Source organism: Alosa pseudoharengus, unplaced genomic scaffold, assembly GCF_046254945.1.
Source record: "Alosa pseudoharengus isolate Yale_2024_CS ecotype anadromous, Long Island Sound unplaced genomic scaffold, YU_APseudo_1.1 YU_APseudo_1.1_scf_18, whole genome shotgun sequence".
Lineage (NCBI taxonomy): Eukaryota > Metazoa > Chordata > Actinopteri > Clupeiformes > Clupeidae > Alosa > Alosa pseudoharengus.
The window spans coordinates 21,038,214-21,055,710 of NW_027468650.1; the positions used below are offsets into that span (position 1 = coordinate 21,038,214).

Genomic DNA, 17,497 nt, shown 5'->3' on the forward strand with positions numbered 1-17,497 from the left:
TTTTTGCATGTTATCATTGTTTATCAGTTTAGACAATAGATTTTGCCTAAATATTAAAATACGATTGCAGGCCCAAGTGTGGTCTATGGGGTTTGCCAATAGATTTTGCCTCAATATTAAAGAAGTTGTGGTTAAACTTTAGACTTTGTACTTTGTCCTCCTTTCAAATTTTTGCCCTTTGACTGATAACTTAGAATCACTTCTGACCAACTAAAAAAGTTGGTCTTCCAACTTGCAGATATCTATGGAAGATTCTTCATTATAGTAAAATAAAATCAAAGCCATAAGACTAGAAATCTTTCAAAATCTTCATCCTCTTCATCCCCATACATCTTCCAGCTTATCTTTCAGCTCAGAAACATTTTCTTTAACTTGTTCAAATGACACTGAACATACTGGGGTTGAATGATGATTCTTCTGGGTCAGTTAAGGAGCACAGGGACTAAAATCTCTGCAAAGAACGTGTGCTGGTGAGAAATAGACATGTAATATTTCTTTGTGTCATTTCTATCATGTCTTTCCAAAAGGTTTACCTGGAGAAAGCTCGTATGATCTTCTGTTTGCAATCTCCTGCTCCAATTTCTCCATGACCTCATCAGCTCGTCTCAGCTTAGCCTTCTCCTGAGATCTGATTCCCGCTGTCTCATAAAAGCGCCTGGTGTCAATTGAGCTTATCATTTCAGCAAAGATCTTCTCACTGTGCATTATGGCTGTCTCAGCTGATACAGTAGCTGTAGAAACATAGGAGGATGGTCACAATTAGATTCACTTGCCACCGTGATATGGGAAATGGGGCTTAAGAGACTTTCAGCATTAGGTCTGCTAATAGCTACAGGCCTAACTACAAAATGGGATCTCAACTTATAGCCGTAAATCACAAAGATACATGGCCTGACAGGGCCATCTTAGAGGGCCAACAAAACTGGTATTTGATGCTAGTACTGAAAAAATTAAACTGTATCCCTGAACAGAATGCTTGACTTTAGAAAATGCTGGGTGGACATACAGTATCAGACACTATTGATTAAGTTGATTGTAAATAAAAGTAGACTGTGCAAAATAGCTAGGAGGATAAAGATGTTTAGCAGTCTTTGGAATTCACACAAACAATCAGTCTATACAAAATGTCTTCAACTCTACAATGCTGGCTGAGTACAGACTGTGCCAGTACCCCCACATTTGAGCTGTGTAGAATCCAGATGTAGCTAATCTGAATGTGCACTGTGCAAGGGGGTGAAGTCTCACTAATTCAGACCATGCGTGCAGCCACAGTCTGACACCAAACAATGTGGAAGTCAAAAAGTAAGACACATATTTACTAGTTTAAGGCTCAAGGTGCCCCAGCCAGATTAAGAAGGTACCATTCTGTCTCAGATGAGTGGGATAAGGTCTCGTTCTGTCCTTCAAAACAAGACACGCTATCTTTAACATGTTGTTGTATTGTCTGCCATTTAGGTGCAATTGGGACCCTCTGCCCCATAACAGATTTCCACCTTCCGACACAGAAATATCCACAATCTGAGGAAGCAATATAGTTGTGTTCTACATTCGATACCCCTTACATTCATTTACCCAGAGATGTAATCAAAATCCTACACTACCCTCCCTGCATCCTTATGGTTTCCCCTATTCACTTGCTACCACTCTATCTGTGGTTCTGTCTCTCTCGGATCACCCGCTGGAATTTCCTCCGGCTCTCTCTCAACTGTTCAGATGAAGATGTAATCAATTTATGACCATTTATTGGTTATTTTGTGAGAGATTTGAATAACTGGGTTGAGAGAGTTGAGATTGTAATGGACTCTGAAATTAGTTTCACAGTAAGACGCACCAGAAAGTACTTGACTGCTTCTTGTCATTTTATCTTTCATGTTATCACTCTTTTTAAGCCATAAATCCTAAAAGAGCACATCAGGAAAAATAACAAAACACTTATTTTATTACAACATCTTCCTTGACACATATTGTTCTGTTATTAACATCTGGTTACTCAGAATACAAATGCTAATGACAGTTATAGACGCAGCTTCACTTAGGAGCCAGCTGGTGGTAGCCAGGGTATGGGTTGGTTGAGCATGATCAGGACGTTGTGGAGGAGAGTCATCTGTGAGATTTAAGTGTATGGGAAGAATTGCATGAGTTGGTGAATTCAGTTAGCTGCATGTGCTAATCGTAGATTGTTTGTATGCACTAATCTTATCTGTATAGAGTCCAAAACTGGAATGTGTTCACATGGGAGTACACATCTGTGGATTGTGTGGATTTACTAGTTACAGGTCATGTGTCCTGTCCTAGACTTCAACTCAAGGAAGAGTTAAGACACCTCAGTGGCATCAACCTTGCTTTTCTCAAGGGGTGTGGGGTCCACACTCTTAATGTATTAATCCTCACCCCTATTTCTTTTTTTTTTGCCCGACATTTCACATTCTCTACTTAGAAGGGCACTTTTCCCACATCCTTTGGCCCATCATTAAATGGATGACCTCTTTTGAAATCTCAGACCCTGTAGAATTCTCTGAAACTGTGTGATGTACTGGCAAAGTTACAGAGGAACCAGGTTTTATATTTCTCATCACGATATGTCTCAGAAAGTATTTTACTATTTTAAAAATACAAAAATACAAAACACTGCAGTATTTTGATACAAAATATGAAGGCATTTCCATCATCCAAATCAAATACACATTTCAAAATAATATTTTGTATTCATGTTTTAAATACATGTATCAGAAATATGTCCATCCCTAAAGATGGTTCAGATTAACTCATTGAGTGCCAAAAACATAATATTAAGTTTTTCCTTCCCATGCGTTGAGTGCCAAAAACGTAATATTACTACGTTTTTAGCTTTTTTTTTAAATTACGAAACTAGACACTCTAACACACCTTATATGTGATTTTGGGAACTATGTGATGAATGGAAATTAAATATATGACGATCGAAAACTCATGAAAACGCACAATCTAGACATTTTATCTGGACATTTTATCATAACTCGGTTGCCGCTTTGGGTCGAATCAGTGACGCATGCACGTCATCTCAAAACCAGGCCATTTTCGTGGGTCTATCACTAGGTGGCAGTCTCGCCAGGTCTCGCTGATCACTTCCCGGAAAGTTTACAGGCAACACTTCATATTTCATGAAAGATGTTATATCTCCATTTCTAGAAAAAAACAGCGATTTTGATGAAAACTAGCTACTGTTTAGCTTGGGATTTCTCAGGAACAGAGGCGTGTAGAAATACACGGTTTGCACCCACTGAGAGCTCTCACCTTTTAAACAAGCCATTGTATGTGTTCATAGCTATTACACAGAATATGCTGTGGCTGTACAAAAATCATCAACAATGGTCTAGATTGCTGGCACTCTAGGACAAAGCTTCCGAAAACAGCTTGGCATTCAATGAGTTAATGACATTGAGAATGACTGCCCATTGTTGAGAGAGAGAGCTCTGGATATGTGGAGGGCGCTGTAGCTTTCCAGCTATACAGAGTAAAACCTATTTGGTTGATCAGCCCGGGTGATTGGCTGTGATATAATATACCCGTGATAACAATAAATTATCTTTTTTATATTTTTTTCCTTTGTCTGTATATTTATATCTACATTAATATTCACACTGCACAGTCATTTAAGTCAGACGGCTAAGCAATTCATAACATAATGACAAGGATACCTGGTAAATCAAATATATATTTCTACATATCTGCAATCTACATATGCCTTTCTATGTCATATTTTTATTATTTGTTCTTTCCCCCCATAATGCAACACTACACTTGATGCAGTGTTGTTCTCTTGTGCTCTCTACACTGCTGCCCCTCCTACTTCCTCTCTCTCTCTCACACACACACACACACACAAACAAACACACACACACACACACACACACACACACACACACACACACATACACACACACACACACACACTGACTCAGGAGACCATCCCCTCTACTCGGTGCTCAGCCTTTTCCACAGAAGCGAAAGTCAGTTCTGCCTCCAACTTGACTGTGTCAGCAGGGGATAAGAACAGTGAGTGACCCAAGACGAACAGAAAGTGACGCAAAATGGCAGAGGCCAGTGTTGTATTGGGCCAAGACCAGTTTAGCTGTCCAATCTGTCTGGATCTACTGAAGGATCCAGTCACTCTTCCCTGTGGTCACAGTTTCTGTATGGACTGCATCACAGGCTGCTGGGATAAGGGAGAGCTGAAGGGAGTCCACAACTGCCCACAGTGCAGACAGACCTTTACACCCAGACCAGTTCTGGGCAGGAACACAATGCTGGCTGAAGTGGTGGACAAACTGAAGATCATGGGACTCCAGGCTACTCCTCCTGCTCAGTGTTATGCTGGACCTGGAGATGTGGAGTGTGATGTTTGCACTGGGCGTAAACAAAAGTCTGTCAAGTCCTGTCTGGTGTGTCTGTCCTCTTACTGTGAAACTCACCTCAGAGTTCATAATGATCTCAACCCAGGGAAGAGACACAAAGTAATTGATGCTGCTGGTAAACTAGAAGATCTGATCTGCTATCGTCATAATAAACTGCTGGAGGTCTTCTGCTGCACTGATCAGGCATGCATATGTTTGCTGTGTGTCATGGATGAACACAAAGGACATGATACAGTTTCAGCTGCGGCCGAGCGAGTTGAAAAACAGGTAAGAGAGTCCAGTAAACATTAAATAGTTCGTTTTTTTTTACTGCAATAAACAATGTATAGTGCATGATCTTGTGTCTGTGTATGAAACGCATATGTGCCTTGCCTTGTAATAAACCAAGTTGTGGCACCCAACCCTGGCGATGACTATATTACATAAACACATGTACCCCCTTTATGATCGGTTTGGGGGGGGGGGGGGGGTAATATTAAGCTTTTTTTGCATTTTATATCATTGGCATCTAAGAAGACTGGAAGAGACTTACATTAATGGACCATTATAAGAGTATCTTTAGCAAATACATTAATGTTCACCTCTTCACAGAAACAGTTAGAGGAGAGCTGCAGAAAAACCCAGCAGACAATCCATGAGAGACATAAGCACCTGCAGCAGATGAAAGAGGACATTAAGTCTCTTAAGGTGAGTTCCAATCTGAAAGGAAGAGGGGCAATCTGGAGGTTTCAAGGTGCCCAGAACAGAATGTGTCCCCAGAAAGATGGGAGTCCACTCCAGGCATTTTGATATAGAGTTTCGATATTTAAGCTATTTTTATAAGAGTTCAGAATTTCTGACCTCTGGCTTTTCCAGCCTATAGGGCTGAACTCATTTGGAACCTTCATGCTAATTATGAAACAAAGTGGCAATATAATGAAATATCTACTTGTATCTCCAAACAGCACTGTGCACAGGCAGCAGTGGAGGACAGTGAGAGGATCTTTACTGAAATGATCCGCTCCATTGAGAGAAGACGCTCTGAGGTGACACGGCAGATTAGAGATCAGGAGAAGGCTGAAGTGAGTCGAGCTGAAGAACTCGTGGAGAAAATGGAGCGGGAGATTGCTGAGCTGAAGAAGAGAGATGCTGAGTTGAAGCAACTTTCACAAACAGAGGATCATACAAGCTTTCTCCGGGTAATCTTTCTGCTAAGATATGATGAAGAAATTACACAGAAATGGCATGTGTTATCCTCACTAACAGATTGAGTATCTTTTGCAGAGTCTTCAGTCTCTGTGTTCTTTGACTGACCCAGAGGATTCATCATCCAACCTCAGTGTGTGTTCAGATGTGTCATTTGAAGAAGTGAAGGAGAATGTGTCTCAGTTGAAAGACAAAGTGGGAGATTTACTGAAGTATGGAGCAGACCAGATTTATATGAGAGGTAATGAATACACAAAGAACATGTCGTTCAACTCTACCTTCATAGGTAAATGTTGTTTTATCTTAGTAATAACTGATCTCTTCTGTCTCTACAGCAAAAGCCACCAGACAAGACTTCCTAACATGTAAGAATCATGTCAATATTGCAATACCCATAAATGAAAACATAACTTAATTTATTGATATTTCTTTAGATTTTTATTTGTAATTTTATTACAACAGAAACATATTAAAACACATATAACACTGTATACATTTATAACACTGTGGTACAAACACATTTCACACATTTATTTACACTGCAGTAACATAAATTAGATTCAAGGAAGAACTTTTGTACCCATTTTTCAAAGTGCAATTACATTCATACATGCACACTTTACTTTTAGGTTCTAGAACTACACAGTAGTGAATTATTAATGAAAGGCAAATATTATTATTATTATTATCATCTCAATAACTGTTTTACATTTTCCCTCCTCAGACTTGTGCCAACTCAATCTAGATCACAACACAGCAAAACCAAATCTTTATTTGTCTGATAGTAATAATGAAGTCACTTTTAAACTTAAGACACAGTCATATCCTGACAATCCAGAGAGATTTGACTATTGGCCACAGGTGCTGTGTAAGGAGGCTGTGACTGGAAGATGCTACTGGGAGGTGGAGTGGAGCCCGGGTGACATAGACACAGAATGGGGAGGTTTTGTAGCAGTATCCTACAAAGAGATCTGCAGAAAGAGACGAGGCCAAGAGGTTCTGTTTGGGTTCAACAAGCACTCTTGGAGTTTAGACTGCTGGTCCACTAAATGCTCTTTCATACACAATGAAGAGGTGACGCAACTCTGTGTTATTCCCAGCAGAAGAATTGGAGTGTATGTGGATCACAAAGCTGGAATTCTGTCTTTTTACAGCATCTGCATCTGTGACAAAATGACCCTCCTGCACAAAGTCAAGACCACATTCACTCAGCCACTCTATCCTGGTTTTTGTTTACGTTATTTAAACACAAAAGTGAAGCTATGCCATTAGTTATGCCATTTTGTTTGGGTGTCACCTGTCTCAGTCAAATGCATATTTAGGCTGGTGCCAAAATTGAAAAATGTGCTTATTTAGGAAGCACGAGGCATTTTTGAGACAAAGTTGGCAACCAGTCTTACTTTGTCAATTAGGGTGTGCTGAATTAAAATCTGCAATACAAGCTCTATCTGAGCTCTGGTGACCTATAGAGGTCATTGAACTTTGGGGCTGTAATCGTCCCAGCTGAACACAGTTTTTCAGCTTCATAAGCAATGAAATGTACTAAATTAAGTTAACAAATGGCCTTGTTTGGTAAATATTGGGGTGCTGAATTCACTTTTTCAATTGCAAAACCACATATGACCTCTGATAATCTCAAGGTTATCAGAGGTTAGTGGTGTCATTGATAATGAAATGTTGTCCCATTCCAGTTCCAGGTTCCAGTTCACCTAATTAGTTGTGAAATGTTCTTCCTTTTGTTGTCTTTATCATTACACCACTTTTCCAGCCTGTTGCCCCCATCCTAACTTTTTTAAGACGTGTTGTTGGCATCAAATTAAAAATGTGCTTATATTTTCAATGAAATAGTCAAATGTATCTCCTTCAACAATTGATATGTTCTCAATCAAATATAGGGTTAACATGATTTGTAAATTATAGCATTCTTTTTTATTCACATTTCACAGAACATCCCAACTTTTTCAGAATTCGGGTTGTATTATTTTTTATCTATTTTTATTTTTCCTTGTTCCTCTACAATTTTATGTAGGTTCTCATTAGTTTTTATTTAGTATTGTTTTTACTACAATTATTACTTCGTAACACTTCATTGTTACTGGCTTTACTGAAAATGCAGATTACCCTCAATGAACCTCCGAGACTAAATAATGGTTGAGTGAATGAAACATGTATTTGTTGTCAAAGAAAGCAGGGCTCTACACATAACAACGTCATAATATTTAATATGGCTATTCCAGATTTGTATTGCTGTATGCATTTAATTTTTTTTCTCATTTACGCCTTTGAAAGAGATGTGCTGTGTGTTTTGGTGCTGGGTGGCACTGCTGCAGACCTCTCTGTTTTCTCTATTTAGATAACGCTTTTATTTACACCGTGCTAGATTCTAGTTTGTTTTACCGTGCTGGGTTCTAGTTTGTTTACACCGTGCTGGGTTTTAGTTTGTTTTACCGCGCTGGGTTCTAGTTTGTTTACACCGTGCTGGATTGTAGTTTGTTTTACACCATGCTGGGTTCTAGTTTGTTTTACACCGTGCTGGGTTCTAGGGTTCTAGTTTGAGCTGGATGATTTTTTTGAAGATGATGAGAGACACTGTCACACAATAAAATGTTCATTATGAACACAGTGTCAATTTCTTATCACTGTTTTTCATGATGTAGGCCAGAGTGAGTGAGTGAGTGAGTGAGTGTGTTGGCCTGGATGTAGTTTGTGTATGGGGAACGGGCAGTGGTGTAGACTAGTTAGCTAGGTATAGTGGATATACTGTGATCAACCCCAAATGTTTTGAAGTGGGTATACTGCGTAGTCCTGTATCACATAGACTACTGAAATGTAGAGGTGTACGCACATCTATACTGATTCTACAGGTGCTGGATACTAGAAATACTGAGCAAAACAAAAGAAAAGATATCCGCAGACTGTTTCTAAAGCTCCCAGTTTAATGGTGGGTGATACACAACGTTTCGACCACTCAGGTCTTTGTCAGGTGACACTTGACGAAGACCTGAGTGGTCGAAACGTTGTGTATCACCCACCATTAAACTGGGAGCTTTAGAAACAGTTTGCGGATATCTTTTCTTTTGTTTTATCACATACAGTAGACTACAACACTTGGTGGGGAAGAATTACAAATGAAGTCTTGCTTTACATCTTCAAACTTCCAATATGTGTTGCTTTGAGGAAGCTGACTGGCCTTCTTGTTGAGGCTATTTGCCATTTAATCTAAAATATGTTTACACTACAACATATATTCAATTCCCTTCAAACATTTAGATAAAGATTTAAGATAAAGCTCTCTGTTTATTCTCAGTTCACTAAAGCATCTGGCTTCACCATGCCAGCTGGCTTTACTGACGTGGATTACAGTAATGATACGCAACACCAACAGAGGGCGCTGCAGCTACTGGAGCTGTGGGAAATTCCTTTGAGAGTCCACAGTAGTGCAAATGGTGATGACAATGAGCCTCAGTGGAGACTGCAACCCATGACAGAGACCAACATCAGGTAGTGCATGGCTATTTTGTTACTATGGGCCAATTCATTATATACAGTTAAAGACAATGATCTGTATAAATTGGCTTGTTTGTTTGTATTGTCAGCTATACTCTGCAAGAATAAATAAATCTAAGTTTAGACAGGTGAATGAATGCACTCTTATCCATTTTCATCTGAGTCAGGTAAATGTGTAATCCCTGTCTGAGCACTGATAAAGTCCCTTCATATATCAAGTCAGTTGTAGATGCATTTATAGACATTGTTTACATTTATTGATATATTTATGAATTAGTTCACCAGTACATTAACAGTGATATATATTATCAGTATATTAGGGTACAGTATATCATTTGCCTATGGGTATTCTTCTACTAAACACCTGATTATCCTGGAACCTTGCTCTGCTAGCTCAGTTTCCAGTACAGTTGTGATAGCATGTATGCACACAGTGAGAAATATCAATAGTATACATTGTAAAAGAACAATAAACATTTTTCTACAAGTAAGTTTCTGACACTTTTTTTATGCCCAACACAATTACCACATCTGGATCACCAAGATCTGGAAAGGCTAACTAGAAATGAAACATCTTCCAAGACACATGTATCTCTGTTCTTAACAATCTGTCACTGTCAGTCTGAATAAAAGTGACAATAAATGTTCATGGCGTTCAGAAGGACAGCTTTACCTGTGATCCAACCGGTACCCAAAAGCCAGGATAGAGGGGTTGGGTGAATTTGGTCTGGACTTTATGTAGGAGAATCATTGTATCAGACACACAATAGAATGATAGAATTCCTGCTTTGTGATCCACAAACACTCCTATTCTGGAGCAGCTGGTGACTGGAGGGAGTTCAGTCTCAGTATTATCATGGAGGAAAGAACACTTGTTAGGAGAGTGGTGCAAACTCCAGGACTGGTTGTTGTGGCCAAACCTGCTTTCATTGCCACCTCCTTTCCTGTGTATGCCTTTGTAAGATACTGCAGTGTAACCTCCCCACAAGCCACTTTCACTCCACTCTGCCTCCCAGTAGCATCGCCCAGTTAAGCCCTTTCTACAGAGCACCTGCTGCCAGCAGTCGAATCTCTCTGGGTTGTCAGGGTACAACTGGACTGCGCCGCAGTAGATGACGTCTGTTTTTTGTCTACCCAGACAAAGGTTTCTGTGCACAGTGTTGAGGTCTAGTTGCAGATGGGATGAATCTAAAGACAGACATTGACAGACATTGAATACAGTGGATTTCAGACTTCAATAGCATTGTATTTTATTTTCAGCATGTTATCTGTTGTGTATGTTTTTAAATCAATTTAACAGTATATTACCTTATGGAAACGTATGTATGTATGTATATAATACTTGTTAGTTGATGCTGTGCAGAACAGTTTACTATCTATCTATCTAGTGTGTGTGTGTGTGTGTAAGTGAGTGTTGTGTGTGTGTGTGTATGTTGGCCTGGATGTGATTTCAGTAGGGGGGAGAGGGAAGACTTACAAGTTAAGAAATGTTCTCTTGTCTTGGATTCTGTGGGGGGAACCTGAAGGTCTATATCCATGAAGATCACAGCATTAATTTAAGGAATTGCTTCATACTAATAACTGTTTACTAAAAGAAAATGACTCATACCTTTTCCAGACATTTGCCCAACTCCCAGTGAGCAGAAGTGTTCTATTTGTTCTTTGAGAAAATAAATATTTTTCATCACCACCTCAAAGCACAGATCTTCACTTACATGGACTATATCTCCAATCATGGATTCAGAAGGTGGAGAAAGAGATGGAAAGCTCTGTAAACACAAGTGGAGAAATAACAAGTTTATTTCCTTCCTTATTACATCCCACATTATCATTGTGTTTAGATGAGTCAGCAAGGCAGAACGAGAGAAACAGAAAGTTATACCAGTAGAAAAAGGATGTGGTCCTCAGTATGTGAAAGCTGCTCCATGTCCGTCTCACTCTTCTTCAGCTCAGCAATCTCTTGCTCCAGTTTCCCCATGACTTCTTCAACTCGACTTGCCTCAGCCCTCTCCTGATCTCTGATCAGCTCTATCACCTCAGAGTGTCTTCTCTCAACAGAGCGGATCATTTCAGTGAAGATCCTCTCACTCTCCACCACTACTGCCTGAGCAGAGATCTGTTAAGAGACACAAATGACAGTTTGAATATCATCCTGGAGAGCTTATTCTTCACACTCTGTGTCAGTGTGTCTCCTCACTCTGCCTTAACTTGAGGTCAGCACTTACCTTCAGATTCTTCACATCCTGTCGAAGCTCCTTGAGTTCTTTCACTTTCTCTTGTATTTGCCACTGGACTTTCAACATCAATTCCTGTAACTGTCTCTGTGGTAGGTAAATTGTTCATTTGCACTTTAGTCAAGAGCATAAGAATGTTATACTTAAAGCAACAGTATTCAGGTTTACTTATTGTGGGGTGTATTATAGATAACTAATTATGGTGTATAGACATGTATGGACCGGATTTAGCAAAAATCCTAAAATCTCTAAAACAGCTGATTATGGTCAAATAATACCATCGGCTGTCTGTATCCTGATAAGGACAGGGTATGACCCCTGCTCTGAAATGTTTATGAAAGACTGTGTCCTATGAGAGACAGTTTGAGCAAAGTGGCAATGCTGCAGAGCAGAGCTCTGACCCTAAGCAATGTCTTCCCTAAGCACAAACTCTTGATCTGATACATATGAGCAATAATTATGACCGCCGCGCAGCGAAGCGGCGGTCATATAGGTTTAGTCAGATTTTTTTTTTTTTTTTTTTTTTTCTTTTTCGCATGTCCAAATTTCTGTCAATGATTCCCGGGACACTGAAAGACCGGGGTAGACGAAACTTGGTGGGCATGTAACCCCATATGGATAGCATGGAACCATCGTTTATCGTTTTTGATCTGTAGCCCCCCCGCTGGACTGCACCCCCCGAAAGGAGGGTAGGGCAGACACAGTTTTCTGTGAATATCTCGAGAACCGTAAGGTTTAGGAGGACCATTTTTTTTTTGTATGTTGATCTCAAGGGGCCATGTCAACCCATTCCATAACCACTCATTTCATGTATGCCACCTAGTTAAACACAAAAAAGTAAAAATGAGGTGTTGTAATCGCAGGTATCTGTGACCTAACATAGTCAAAACTGCATGAAATTGGAAGTGTAGGATCATTATGACACCCTCTGAATGCACGCCAAGTTTCGTGGAATTCCGTTCATGGGGGGCCACACAATAAATTAATTTATGTTACTATACACCAACTGGCCTGTAGGTGGCCGGAGACAGTTTTCTGTGAATATCTCGAGAACCGTAGGGCCTAGGAGGTCCACCTTTTTTTTGTATGTTGATCTCAAGGGGCCATGTCAACCCATCCCATTACCACTTATTTCATGTATAGCGCCACCTAGTTAAAAATTAAAAAGCAAAAAATTAGGTGTTTTCATCACAATATCTCTGGCTGACATGGTCAAAACTGCACGAAATTGAAAGTGTAGGATCATTATGACACCCTCCGAATGCATGCCAAGTTTTGTGTACTTTCGTTCATGGGGGGCCTTACAATAAAACAATTTATGTGTACATTTAGTGACGTACACCAACAAGGATTCCCGGGACACTGAAAGACCGGGGTACACAAAACTTGGTGGGCATGTACCCCCACATGGATAGCATGGAACTGTCATTTTTCGTTTTGATCTATAGCCCCCCCGCTGGACTGGACCCCCCGAAAGGAGGGTAGGCCAGACACAGTTCTCTGTGAATATCTTGAGAACTGTAGGACCTAGGATGACCATTTTTTCCGTATATTTGCCTCCAGGGGTCATGTTAACCCAGTTCATGTGCACACATGTGCACAAACAGATACACACACACACACACACATTCACAGTAATCATGCGTATGACCAGGGCCGGCCCGAGGCATAAGCGAACTAAGCGGCTGCTTGGGGCCTCCTGGCCACCAGGGGGCCCCCAATCGAGTTTCTTTTTTTTTTTTTACATAATAAATAACGTAAACAAGTGACATCAATGAATGAATAAATGAAACAATTATCATTCAAATCAAGAAAATTATGATTTCATGATTAATATGCCTGCCTACTGCTACTGTGTCTGCCAGCCTTTGAGTCACGCGCATAAAGTAGACACCTCGGGTGCATATACAATTCGTGCAGACACTGCATCAAGTTCAACAATCGGAAGAGACGGTAATGTTCAGACAAGTCACAAAAAAGGACGTATCCCTCTGGTGCCGAAAACAGAACGAAGAAAATGACAGAGGAGGAGAAAAACGAGCAAGATACAGGTATGTTTTGCATGATTATTTACAGTATGTTTTGTGCTTGAGGTAGCTAGCTAGCTGTCATGATCTAATATAAGCCATCACCAGAGCTAAATCTCCGCCATCAACAGAGAAATGTCTCCCATTAATATATATTTATCTAGATGTATTTCAGATGTCAAGGATATTGGGATTGTTTTGGATGTTCAATCAAGCATGTACCCTAGCTCTAGGTGGGCTTATTATGTCGTAAATTAAAGTTAGCTAGCTGACTGAAGTGGACATTAGCACTACAGTAGCTACATGAAAACGTAGCTGAAGGCAAATTTACCACAGAGGGATTGTTTCTGATTTCGCACCTGAAAGTGTTGATAGTTTATTACTGCTCTATAATATGTGACATAGTGGTAAGTCTGATAGCAACAACAGACTAAGCCCAGGCTCCCAGTCCCAACCCAACCCACTGACTAGCGCGACTCTGGGCATCGGTAACGTTCCAGCTTCATAGGCAAAGATGGAACAGTAGCTGCTACGTCCGCTCTGCTCTAAGATCTTTGGAGAGAGATGGTAGTGTTTGAGAAAATATACCATGTTGGGTGGGGAGACTTCTGTGATGAAAATAAATTTACATTTGATTAAGATAGTGGCAAGTGATGTAGCGGTGCTACCCTAATATTTAGGCTGCAGTAGATCACCATGTTAAGCGTTCACCATACTGCAATTAAGTATACTCTTTTGAGTATGCCTCATTTGCCAATAGAATATGAATTGTTACATGTGGAATTGCTTGTTATTTGAGTGTAAGTAATGATAGCAAAATAAACTCATTCTGCTCGATCAACTATGCACTTATGCAATATTTTTTTTTTTTCAGAGACACTGTTGAAGTCCTTTGGAGCACATCTCTACCTCTACCTAACTCTACCTACCAGAAGGTGAGGTTTTCTTGATGGCAAATGGTTACATAGCCTGTTAATATGACACGACACATTTAACATTGTTTTTTTTATTTTATTTATGTATTTATTTAATCATTGCAGATTCGTCCACTGCAGAGTTGCAGATGCCTAAAAACCAGGAACGAAGTAGGAATAATTATCTATTTTTTGGGACATTTTATTTTTGATTATTAATGTTTGTCTATTTTGTTTTTATTTTGTAGTTGAAAAACTGATGTACTTGTTTACAACAAAATACAACTGCTGTTGTATTTTGTTATTTGTCAATTCAACTTCAGTAAACCACCCTTAGTGCTTCACTTTGAATATGAATGTTTCAAATAAATCTGTGATTTTAGTACCCTCTAAGATTAAAAGGTGACAGGGTTGGTGTAAATAACAACTATATTAATACATTGGTTTACCAAGCACATGGGGCCAGAAGTCTAGATTGGAGCCCCAAAACATTTTTGGCATGTGAGCAAGGATGGATTACTGAATGAGCCTACCGAGCCCAAGAGGTCAAGGGACCCTGAACCCCAAGTAGTTGTGTGAATTCACTACCAATAAGTCAAAAAGCAAAAGGCTATGAATCTGAACAAATTTAGGTACTGCCCTTCTCCAGCTGACCATCCCAAAAATGCACCAGAATACAGGAAATCACATCTAACCCCCCCACACACACACACCCGTTTGTACCCACATTTGCACAAAGAGGGTAGGGGGAGAGGGTCCTTATGCATCTGTGTCCAGGGGGACAGTAGTTCATAATCAGTCGCTGTATTAATACATAACCTCACTGTATTAATTTATAATATGACATTATAGTGTGAAGTTGTCAATTATCACCAAGCACAGGTGACTGCGTTGTGGGAGGGGGCCCCCAAATCAAATTCTGCTTAGGGCCCCCAAAAGGCTTGGGCCGGCACTGCGTATGACACATACTCACACAGTAGACATATGTACGCTTCCATGCACAGGCACATACGCAGGCACGCACGCACACACACACACACACACACACACACACACACACACACACACACACACACACACACACACACACACACACACACACCCACACACATAACATAAACATAACACAAACAATCAAGAATTTCTCATAATTATGAACAGGCAAGATGGAGGTGGGGTTGTATAAAATGAATTTTACATGTGAAATCTATGAACTAATCATGTTTTGGTACTTGTTGTCTAGCAGATACCAGTGAGAATTGAGTGTGGATAATGCAATTTAGTGAGACAGTTAGAATCATATAGGCCTTTCAGCGTGATTTCTTTTTGTGGAAAAAATGTGCTGGACTGGGCGGCGGTCATATTTTGTACCGCTCTGCGGTACATCTAGTTAATGACACTATAGGGCAAGATCATCATCCTTACCTGTTTCACTGTCCTCTGTGTAGTGGCTGCAACTGTATCATGTTGTTTGTGTTCATCCATAGCACACAGCACACAAATACATTTTTGGTCAGTACGACAATAGACCTCCAATAATTTATCATGATGAGAGCAGATCAGATCCTGTAGGTTTCCAGTGGCATCAATTACTTTGTGTTTCTTCCCTGGGTTGAGATCATTATGAACTCTGAGGTGAGTTTCACAGTAAGAGGACAGACACACCAGACAGGACTTGACTGACTTTTGTTTTCGCCCAGTGCAAACATCACACTCCACATCTCCAGGTCCAGCATAACACTGAGCAGGAGGAGTAGCCTGGAGTCCCATGATATTCAGTTTGTCCACCACTTCAGCCAGCATTGTGTTTCTTCCTAGAATAGGCCTCGAAGTGAAGGTCTGTCGGCACTGTGGGCAGCTGTAGACTCTCTTCTGATCTTCCTGATTCAAGCAGCCTGTAATGCAGTCCATACAGAAACTGTGTCCACAGGGAAGAGTGACAGGATCCTTCAGCAGATCCAGGCATATCGGACAGTTGAAGTGCTCCTGAGTCCATAAGTCTATTACTGCAGCCATTTTACCATATTCTCTGGCCCCCCTTCAAGTACAGAACTAAACTATTCACTTTCAGTTTACTGTAATGAGAGGGGAACAGGGGAATGGGAGTGGCTTGATCTATATGAGATTGCAGGAGAGGGACAAAACTGCACCAACCAGTTCCATAGACAGGAACGAGAAATCAAGGTCAGTCTCTAAAAAAATACTCCTTTTAACCTTTAACACTGTTCGTTGCTACCCCCCTTAATGTACTGTTCGCGGTCAAATTTGACTGGACAGTTTTAACTGCTCTTAAATCAGGAGGACAGTCAGGAGGAAATCCAGCTGAACCCCTTAAAAAAGGAGTTATTGAGTTTTTTGATTATATTTTATTATATGTTTTCTGGGTGATTGAAGAGGTTGGGGTTCAAGTCAATATTGCAATGGTCAAGGTGATGGTAATTTCTGGCCCAAAATGCAACCAAAAATAATTCTACTTGCTAACTAAAATTGAGAAATTGGTTGTAGTGTTAGTCAAGGTCATTTTATCATCTGGAACTAACCTACACTAGAGCTGCAATAGGAATAGTATTTTGAAAAAGTGCCAAATGCTTTTTGGAGTTAATTAACTAAACTGACATAGAGATAGGGTCTACTACGTAATCTATTTCTAAAAGAATTCAAATTTGAAACAACCTGGAAGGAAAAAAGCCTATTGTTGATTACTGTTAAATACTGCAGACTGCATGCTATTCTATAGACTTATCATGTCACAGATGGGATACAAAGTCGACAGTGTCACCAATCTTAGATTCTGATACCATCCTACCCACATCCTGGATACCATCCCCTAGCAACATCCTGGATACCAGCCTTGCCACATCCTGGATGTGCAGCCTAAAGCTTGCTTTACTAAAATGTGTGTGTGACAAGCACACATGCCTAGCCTACATGCATCTGCACTCGCCTGTATTTGAACGCGTAGGCAACAACAAAACAGACAAAAACATTTTTACACTTCTTATTTACCTTCACTATTGACTGACAAGGTGTTACAATTGAAAACATAGTCTAAACACATACCACAACAACACATACCACAGCAAGACAGGGTGGCTATCCGTCCGGATTTCGTTTGCACAGTCCGGTTTTTGAGCTCTCCGTCCGGACAGAGAGTGTGTGTCCTCTTTTTTGGACATTGGTCCGGATTTTTGTAATGAGTGGCCATCTGTCTCAGCCACACATGTAACACACAATAA

At 40.2% G+C, this 17,497-nt stretch overlaps 2 protein-coding genes across 2 annotated transcripts; one reads left to right on the forward strand and one right to left on the reverse strand.

Annotated features, from left to right (window-relative positions):
- Nucleotides 1–3,883: 3,883 nt before the first annotated feature.
- LOC143131103 (E3 ubiquitin/ISG15 ligase TRIM25-like) lies at nucleotides 3,884–7,408 on the forward strand. Its single transcript, XM_076290502.1, has 6 exons — nucleotides 3,884–4,661; nucleotides 4,986–5,081; nucleotides 5,339–5,572; nucleotides 5,658–5,820; nucleotides 5,915–5,944; nucleotides 6,304–7,408. Exons 1-6 carry the CDS (start codon nucleotides 4,071–4,073, stop codon nucleotides 6,849–6,851), a joined length of 1,662 nt encoding a protein of 553 aa, XP_076146617.1. The 5' UTR covers nucleotides 3,884–4,070; the 3' UTR covers nucleotides 6,852–7,408.
- A 1,912-nt stretch (nucleotides 7,409–9,320) lies between these two features.
- LOC143131101 (tripartite motif-containing protein 16-like) lies at nucleotides 9,321–16,284 on the reverse strand. Its single transcript, XM_076290500.1, has 6 exons — nucleotides 15,687–16,284; nucleotides 11,312–11,407; nucleotides 10,969–11,202; nucleotides 10,696–10,855; nucleotides 10,564–10,614; nucleotides 9,321–10,274 (listed from the first exon to the last, which is right to left on the reverse strand). Exons 1-6 carry the CDS (start codon nucleotides 16,275–16,277, stop codon nucleotides 9,742–9,744), a joined length of 1,665 nt encoding a protein of 554 aa, XP_076146615.1. The 5' UTR covers nucleotides 16,278–16,284; the 3' UTR covers nucleotides 9,321–9,741.
- Between the last annotated feature and the right edge of the window lie 1,213 nt (nucleotides 16,285–17,497).

Excerpts from the sequence above, each read along its gene's own strand:
- LOC143131101 (XM_076290500.1), bottom strand. The coding sequence starts at position 16,277 with ATGGCTGCAGTAATAGACTTATGGACTCAGGAGCACTTCAACTGTCCG. Across the intron at positions 11,408-15,686 it reads CACAGAGGACAGTGAAACAG|AGACAGTTACAGGAATTGAT; the intron begins GTAAGGATGATG and ends TACCTACCACAG. Across the intron at positions 10,856-10,968 it reads ACCACATCCTTTTTCTACTG|AGCTTTCCATCTCTTTCTCC; the intron begins GTATAACTTTCT and ends TTGTGTTTACAG.
- LOC143131103 (XM_076290502.1), top strand. The coding sequence starts at position 4,071 with ATGGCAGAGGCCAGTGTTGTATTGGGCCAAGACCAGTTTAGCTGTCCA. Across the intron at positions 5,573-5,657 it reads ATCATACAAGCTTTCTCCGG|AGTCTTCAGTCTCTGTGTTC; the intron begins GTAATCTTTCTG and ends TATCTTTTGCAG. Across the intron at positions 5,945-6,303 it reads CAGACAAGACTTCCTAACAT|ACTTGTGCCAACTCAATCTA; the intron begins GTAAGAATCATG and ends TTCCCTCCTCAG.